We start from the raw sequence: 8,971 nt of genomic DNA on the forward strand, positions 1-8,971 counted from the left end.
ATTATTGTTAATAGCCTCTGCATTTTGAAGCATTTCTTCCTTATTCTCTACAGTTATGGTGCTATGTGCATTGGCATAAAGTTTACCAAAGAATTTTTGAAAGTTGTCCATGTCATGGCAATCAAATTTGTCAACTCTTCCTTTAAATTTTTTCAGTTTTTTGAATTGTTTCCAGTTTAGAATTTTACCAGATTCGATATCTGTATTCAGTTTGTCAAGATATTTATTTTTGGTACGGTCAATTAAACTTTTGTACGTATTTTTTACTTGGTAAAATTTTTTTCGAAGATAATCGCTATTGGGGAAATCAGAAACAATTTGAGCTGCACGAGTACAGAATATTTTAGCAGCTACTCTAGTGGCTTGGTGTACAGAGTTTCCCAACAGTAGCAGTGAGTTCTGCACAGAGGTTAGCATTGCTCTCAGTACTGATGTAGTCGCTTATGTAACCAAGCTTGCAGGACTTCCCTTTGTCAAGAAATATCTCACCGTCATCTCTGATCCACACTGTGCTCCGCCTGTTTGTATCACTCTTTGTCTGTGAACCTGAAAGACTTGACTCAGATCCAGCATCATCACTTGTTTCAGTGTTACCCCAGCTTTTTTTTTTTATTATTTGAAAATTCAATTAATTATTATATATACAAATCAAGCGTTACATTTCAGCCATGCAAAATTACAATGACATATTTTTAAAATTCTAATTGAAAAATGGTGCTGCAATATAAGTTGCTTAATGTTTGGCCGGATGACAACTAACTAAAAGAGAAAAATAAACTTGATTACATAATAATTAATTCAGCTGAACCAACACATAGCAAAAGCCACATTAACGTTGGGGCCGTCTACCAAATTTGAATGACATACAATAACAAGAAATCAAACATATCATAAATAATTATAAATGGATTTTGTTCATTACAATTCCGTCACAACTGATAGAAGAAAAAGAAGGACAAGCAGATAGGAAATTGGACGGACAGAATTGTAACCAACAAAAACACATTTCTGAAACTAGTCTGGCCAGACTGTATCGGCAGCCCAGAGGTACTTGATCAGATTGGCCTTAAAAGTAGAAATCCGCTCTGACTGCCGGATACATACTGGTAGACTATTCCATTTCAGCATAGATCTATAAAAGAAGCTATTTCGGAAGGCATCCGAGCAGGGCACAGTGGTACTCATGTAAGTTGAAGTATCAGACCTATCAATTATTTGAGCATTGTGCCTAGTGTATCGGGTGCCCTCTGGACGGCATAGGACTATATAAGTAGGAAGCGAAACTGGGATTATGCTATTCACTATTTTATAGAAGGTCATATGATCGTTATAAATAAACTTCTGCATGACAGGGAGAATATTTAGCTTCTTTTGCTCTGTAGCAAGTTTATCGTCATTATAACTGGAGTAGGTTTCACCATTGATCCATTTAATAGCCCTCTTTTGGATAGCAACAAACTGTTGAAGATGAGTTGCAGATTGAGGGGACCATATGACAGAACAATGTTCAAATATAGACCTAATTAACGCCAAATAGAACGATCTTTTCTGCCTTTTATCAGTAGTGAAATGACATGTTCTCTTAAGTAGTCCAAGTCTGGAGGTAGCTTTGGAAACAAGCGCTTTACATTGTGCACCCCAATTAAACCTGGAGTTTATTGCGACTCCTAAATCTGACTGAGAGGGCACAAAGTCAATATCACTTCCAGAAAGTTTATAGAAGAAGGTATTGAATGGCAAGTTATCCAGCACGTTTCTTTGCAGGGACACAGAGAGGGCTTTGCACTTTTGTGGGTGGAACTTCATTCGATTTCTCACTGACCAATCATACAATCTATTGATGTCATTTTGGATTATGTGATGGTCAGGGTAACCAAGAATCTCCCTCCAAATTTTAGTGTCATCTGCATAAAGGGCGATATTGGTGCCTTCAGAGACACAGGAGAACATGTCATTTATAAATATTACAAACAATAGAGGACCAAGTATAGAACCTTGAGGGACACCAGACCGAACTGGTAGAGAGGAAGACGTTTGGCCTCCTATCACTACTTGTTGTTGTCGCCCCTCAAGATAGGACTTGATAAATTTAAGCATTAGTCCATCGACATTAAAAATATTCTTTAATTTACTTAAAATGAGGTCATGCGAAACGCTATCAAAAGCTTTCGCAAAATCAAAATATATTATATCAGTCCTGGACCTGTTGTTCAGTGCAAGTGCAAGATTGTCCGTGAAAGGTATCATTTGGGTTGTGCATGAACGTTCATTAACAAAACCGTGTTGTCGGTCATCCAACAGATCAGAACATGCAGCGTATAATGCAGTCTTTATGCACCTTTCAAAGACTTTCATTACAAGAGATGTTAACGAGATAGGCCTGTAGTTCTCAACCGAAGACTTATCGCCCTTTTTGTGCACTGGTACTACAAGTGCCAGCTTCCAATCAGGGGGTATAATAATAATAATAATAATAGGATTATGGCCACATGGCCATCTCGACAAAACTTGAAACCCAACTGCACTCTACGCTATTGCAGTTCGCACAATATTATCAAAAAGAAAAATGTTCCTATCCGGAACATTTAATGATTAATTATTTTTAGGACGTTAACATGTAGTTCTGAATTTAACAATCAAGAAACATTGATTCCTCGGTATTTAGCAATCAATGGGTTATTAGACATGAAATGTGCATATGAATCATGCTCACATGTATTTATTTTTGACATCAAGGTTTCGCTGAGATCCCAGAAGTGACCCTTTGACGATGCTCCACTCGCTATCAGTTCATTTTTATAACATTGAAGTCGAGCTTTGAATGCGTCTACTGAACTGGCTTCTTTAACCGAACTTGGTACTTTGTTCCAGTAATTGGCAACACGGTTACTGAGGACCTGATTTCCTCTTTTATCTTTTAGGATCTTGGTACCGCTACGTGATATCCTGAAAAGATCTTGTCCATAGTCCACTTTACCCGTCGTTATTTTAAAGGTTTCAATAAGATCACCCCTCATACGGCGCTCCAGTAGTGTTGTTAACTGGAGGATTCTCAGTCTCTCATCGTATGGTAGGATACCAATCCCGTCGATTATTCGTGTAAATTCTCTCTGAACGTCTTCTATCTTCTTAATAGTCCTCCAGTTTCCGTGCTCTGCTGGTAGATTCCACACTTGCACAGCGTATTCGATGTGAGGTCGAACTAGAGTTCTGTAGACATTTAGCATAACAAATTTGTTACGGCAGATCAAACTTCGTTTGATCCAGCCTATAACAGACTTTGCTTTTTTCACGGACTTATCTATATGATCACTCCAGTCCAGGTTTCTGGTAGTTAGAACTCCAAGATCCTTTTCTGTCTTCACTTGTGGGAGGCGTTCCCCATTCATGAAGTACTCGTGCATTGGATTGTTACGCCCAATATGTAGTACCTTACACTTGCCATCCTTCACATTGAATCTTAGGAGCCATTCCTTCTCCCACGCATTGAGTTTCAGTATATCATCTTGTGCAACACTGTGCTTAGCTGTGCTCGTTACTAGCTTAAGATCGTCCGCAAAGAGTGATACGAAGCTCTCAATTCCATCAGGGAGATCATTTATGAAGAGCAGGAAGAGCAGGGGGCCCAGCACGGTTCCTTGAGGGACCCCAGATGTTACAGCAAACACTCTAGAAAATGATGATCCAACCCTGACGCGAAATGTTCTTCCTGTTAGAAAGTCTTCCACGACTGCAAGGGTGTTGCCAGATATTCCAAAGGATTGTAATTTTCTCAGCAATCGTTTGTGTGGTACAGAATCGAAAGCCTTCTGAAAATCGAGATACAGTATATCAGCTGACCCGTCCTTCTCTAGTATCTCACTGACAATGTCCATACATTCCAGTAGGTTCGAGACGCAGGATCTTTTTGGTAGGAAACCGTGTTGTTCATTCACAATCATGGGGGATACGTGAGCTAGAATATGGTTCCTTAAAAACCTCTCAAAGATCTTGGAAAGAACGCACGTTAGGCTAATAGGGCGATAATTGCTGGCTTGGGATTTATCCCCCTTTTTATGCAATGCAGTGACATTTGCCTGCTTCCAGATTTCGGGAATCTTTCCCTCGGTATGCATCCGCTTGAGAAAGACAGGTTAAATAAAACACTAAGTGGGTATGCAAGGCTTTGGGCACAGTTTTTGAGGACTTTCCCATGAATCCCATCAGGGCCAGGGGCCTTGTTAGGATTTAACTTTTTAAGAATCAACAGAACATCTTCTTTACTAAACACAAGACTGGAAAAACAATCATCACGAAAATCTATGTCAATGCCATAATCGCTCTCTTGAGAAAACTGCTCATAAAAATATTCGTTAAAAAGGGCAGCTTGATCAGATGGATTGTTTCGAAAGCGATTATGATATTTAACAGTTTCAGGGATCCTGGTTGACTTTGATTTAGATTTAACGTAGGTCCAGAATTTCTTGGAGATAAGAGCATCATCGGAGTCATCCTCAACACTGAGTCTCATTCTTTCGTCCATCATATTTTTAAATTTTGACGTTACTTAGACGTCTGTTGAGCTTCTTGGCGGGAGTTTCCTGGCAAGATGATTGCACATTGTTGGTCGGCTTCAGGAGACCTTCAGTGGCACTTACTTCGGTAATATCAGTGTCGTTATCCTCTGTCTCACTTGATTCTTTAACCTCGTCTGTTTTCCCAGAGCCGTTTGCCATCATCACTGTTGCATTAGTCAGCCAAGGTGGTGGAAACAAACTACCAAGTTTCAAAACAGAAAAATCAAAAATTGAATTGGAAAAACAACCGGGTTGAGAGATCTGTTTACACGAGGTTTTACTAGAACTAAGACATTGGTTTTCTACTTCTTCACTGACGTAAACAGGAACGGTAGGGGCCAGTGGTCTGCTTCTGAGTTCCCTAAGTAAAAGTAGCAAAATAGCGGCTATGAGCGTTGCAACAAGGAAGCAGAGGCTCAAAAGGACAACTACAGCTATCTGAAACCAGTCCCCAACTCGCAGAGACCTGTCACTACCCAATCTGTTACACTGTGCACTGTGAGTGGGATTGTGAGGAGTGTATGTGGGGGAGTTGCTATGCTGAAGGACGAGTACACTCAGTTGAGACGCGGTTCGCGACGCATGCAGAGACAAGGCGCGAGGAGGCGGAGCTCTACTAGTGGGCTCTGGCTGGGAAAGACCAGCGGGCGCGGAACGAAACCTAGAAGAGGCGTGCAGCAGTGACATGGCTGGGCAAGAGGACCGTAACATACTCGTCATAAAACCGTCATTAAGTTCATTCATAACGTTAGAGATATATCTACTGCATATGTTATAAATTAAATTGCTGTTTAAACGCTCGAAACTGTAACTCACATTCCAAAACCACACTATAAATTCATGTCCTTGTCTGCCCCATACCTTAAAGTAATACATGCAAGTTCCTACAATGTTCATCAATGTTTTAACGCAGGACTGCAATAACTCCAGGAATATTAGCTCGAAAAGTCTTGTGCAATGTACAATTACTATTTTAATATGTTCTATTGCGTGTAATGTACTTTTACAAATAGTTCTTCTTATCTCTATGTAGTTGTACGACTGATAGTGGCCATTACAGCAATTATCATTTAAAGTTTCCAAACCATTTCTAGAGTGGTAATTCGGTGTCTGTTCGATGTTTGTTGAGTTTATGTTCTGTTTTGTGTTGCAGTTCCAATCTATTCCTCCATCTGAGATGTTGCTGCCAGGATCGTACGTTAGACTAAGTGCAGGAGCGGTAGCAGTCGGGACTGTGCCAGGACCATAAGTTAGACCATAAGTTAGACCAAGGGGTAGATCAGGAGCAATCGGGACTGTGCCCTGGCTGGCCAGCATGGCCGCCAGGGCGATTGTTGATAATATTGTGGCTGACGTGGCTTTTTCGAATCAACGCGCATTAAAATCAAACCAAATCAACGTGTACAAATGTATATCAAGGATTCTCACCCTGTTACTACGAATATGTTTGTGTCATCTGCAAATAGTATACTCTTGCCCAGATCAGTTGTTATAAATAAGTCGTTAACATATATTATAAATAGCAGGGGTCCGAGACAAGAGCCTTGGATTTAATAATAATAATGCTATTATTCCCGGTCCACCCAGCCGAATGCTCGAGAAATCGTGTGTGAGGGTTAAATGGGGAGCTGTGCAATATAGTACAGCGAAAAAGCAAAAACTCAATGGATGGTTACCGTAATGGGTGCCACATGCCTAGCATGAAATATTTACCTACTTACTTGCACTTGTGTAGGTCTGTAGAAGCATTAGAATCAGGCGTTGCCTGCCACAGGCTATCCCGAATTTAGAAGCTTGCTTTCATCATGCTATTATTTGATTAGTGGTAACATGAAATAGCAGAGCTCATAGCATACCCAAAAGGCCAGGTATCTGCAATAGAAGTTCTAAAACCTGTGGTTATTACTCAGATTTTTGCAATTTTAATTTATTATTATAATTATATTTTTGAGGGTGTCTAACCTTATAGTTAGACAATTGCCATTTCCGAATTTAACTGTGTATATTGTTTAAATGAATTATAAAACCTGTGGCATAAAATTGAATCTTTGACGGCTGAACTCATGAATGAGTAGGACATGCACTGTTAAATACAGTCAAGTATTGCACACTAACTATTGGGCCCATGCCCCATAATTTATAAATTAATATATTCCAAAGAAATGGCTGAATTCAAGAAATCTGGAAAACGTCGGAATGTCAGGAAAAGGGAAAAAACCAGTAGTGACTCTGACGAAAACAATTCAGCCTCTAGCTCTGTTGTGAGAGGAGACAAAAGAGTAACCCCTGCCAATCCTCTGAAATCAGCCACATGCTCAGTTAAAAAGCTGAAAGAGGTAAGCAACTATTAAATTTGAAAAACGATTAAATGATATATTGCTATGGGGTGGCAACTGGCAAGTCCCCATACATCGCAGTCAGGTAGTTTCTGATTTTCCACTCCTTAATTTACCACAAACCCTGATTTGCACAGCCAGTTGCTTCCCTCAATGAGGGCCAGGGCTTAACCATGATATACCGCAAACCCCAATTATCTGCGGCTGTTTCCTTTCACCAAACTCTGTGGTAGATTAGGGTTTTACTGTACCATAATATGAAATTAAATTAGCAGTGCTTTATCTGGACAACTGTCAGTTAATAAATTGGAAACCAAATTGTTCTCTTTTTAGGAAAGAGAAGCTTTCTTGCCTGCTATTCAGTCCACTAAAACTGATGCACCAGAAATTGATGGGGGAGCTACAAGAACATTTGAATTAGACACAGCTAAAGAAGTTGATTCAACTACTATCTACAAACGAAATCTTGAAATGAGCAAGAAGGATGATGTAAATGAGGAGTACAAAGAGGTATGCAGTTTTAGCACTAACAATGTTGTGATCATTTAAATGTTTTTAATTAAAGACTATTATAGAACTTCAAAATAAAATAGCTGATTTTGCATGTAAACCTTAATTTGATATAATGCATACATTTTCAGTGGTGTCTGTTTCTTTCTTGGCATGATATGATGTGTTGTCACATTTTTTTCAGGTATATAAAGGCAGTGGTGCCTATCAAAAGTTCATAGAGGTCAAAGATTCAGTGGTTGCAAATGCTGGAGGAGGTCAATTGAAACAAGGGCCTATCCGACGCCCTGATCACTTGAGAGCCACTGTTAGATGGGACTATGCTCCTGATATTTGTAAGGTAGGTTATCCCTACAACCTTAAACTATTAAATTCATAGTTCATGCAAAGCCAATACTTTGAACTAGCAGTATCACGATAGTAATGTATTATGTAGAAACCTTTGCTTCTATAATCTATTATATGCATCTCAATTATATTTCAGGATTATAAAGAGACTGGTTTTTGTGGTTTCGGTGACAGCTGCAAATTTATGCATGACAGAAGTGATTATAAAAGTGGCTGGCAGCTGGAAAGAGAATGGCAGGCACAGGTGAGGTTATCTAGAGTGTTTAAAGATCAAGCCATGACATATTTACTTGAATTGTGGACTATAAACTATCATTAAGTCTGCAAAGTGTAAAAAACTTTTAACTTATTTCAATAATTTGAAATCAAACTTTGTTGATGATAGCTAATTATACTTGGCATAATTTCAGGAGTACGGTGCACGAGAGAACGATAACTATGAAGTATCAGATTCAGATGATGAAGATCTTCCTTTTGCTTGTTACATTTGCCGGGAAAAGTTCACAACTCCTGTTGTTACAAAATGCAAGCATTACTTTTGCGAGACATGTGCTCTGAAACATTACAAGAAAACCAAACGTTGTTTTGTGTGTGAAGCTAATACTGGGGGAGTTTTCAATCCTGCCAAAGAAATAATAGCCAAAATGAAGGCTGCTGAAGAAGCATAGAGACGATGTTGTATTAATAGTCAAAACAGAAAAGATGAGACACAAAATTTAAGTCTTAAATCAGAGTGCAATCTAAGTTGTGTTAAAGCTGCATTATGGAATTATCATCAGCCTATAGGAAAGGCAAAATAATGTCATTATATGACATAATACTCTTTGATTACCAGAGCTTTTTAATCTTGGTAGGTATCATCTATTTGACATCCTATTTCTAGATGACGCTTCCAATGTACAAAAACAGAACTTTTTGCTTTCTTGAAAAGCAACTCATTAGAGGCACCATTTTGTTGATCTTAATTATTAATTATCCATTCATTATGTACAATTTAATAATTGAATCGAAATTAGAATTAGAATTAGAATTAGAATCAAATTTACACAGCAATACAATAAGAATAAAAAATAATTTAAGAAGCTTCAATCTGCTGTGCAGGACATTCAAGTCAGTCGAAAACTGTTAGCAGAACACCCTTCTAGGGACATAAGGATATAGTTTGTAAAACATAATGAGTAATAAATTAATGAGTGATAAAATAAGATATGAAGAAATTTT

At 38.6% G+C, this 8,971-nt stretch overlaps 2 protein-coding genes across 2 annotated transcripts in view; both read left to right on the forward strand.

Moving 5' to 3' along the window:
- Positions 1-8,971, forward strand: part of LOC134815956 (mitochondrial outer membrane protein SLC25A46-like) — a 93,840-nt gene that overhangs the window by 38,531 nt on the left and 46,338 nt on the right. The gene's annotated exons all lie outside the window — the stretch shown is intronic.
- On the forward strand, positions 6,689-8,806 carry LOC134815957 (E3 ubiquitin-protein ligase RNF113A-like). The gene is made up of 5 exons (XM_063824585.1): positions 6,689-6,892; positions 7,226-7,402; positions 7,587-7,742; positions 7,887-7,994; positions 8,161-8,806. The coding sequence occupies exons 1-5, from the start codon at positions 6,719-6,721 to the stop codon at positions 8,416-8,418; spliced, it is 873 nt and encodes a 290-aa protein (XP_063680655.1). The 5' UTR covers positions 6,689-6,718; the 3' UTR covers positions 8,419-8,806.

This window comes from Bolinopsis microptera, chromosome 5 (assembly GCF_026151205.1).
Source record: "Bolinopsis microptera isolate Bmic1 chromosome 5, MBARI_Bmic_1.0, whole genome shotgun sequence".
Classification (NCBI taxonomy): domain Eukaryota; kingdom Metazoa; phylum Ctenophora; class Tentaculata; order Lobata; family Bolinopsidae; genus Bolinopsis; species Bolinopsis microptera.

Bases quoted from the DNA above. Each gene is read 5' to 3' on its own strand.
- LOC134815957 (XM_063824585.1), top strand. From the start codon at position 6,719: ATGGCTGAATTCAAGAAATCTGGAAAACGTCGGAATGTCAGGAAAAGG. The intron at 6,893-7,225 runs GTAAGCAACTAT...TTCTCTTTTTAG, and splicing joins CAGTTAAAAAGCTGAAAGAG to GAAAGAGAAGCTTTCTTGCC. The intron at 7,995-8,160 runs GTGAGGTTATCT...GCATAATTTCAG, and splicing joins AAAGAGAATGGCAGGCACAG to GAGTACGGTGCACGAGAGAA.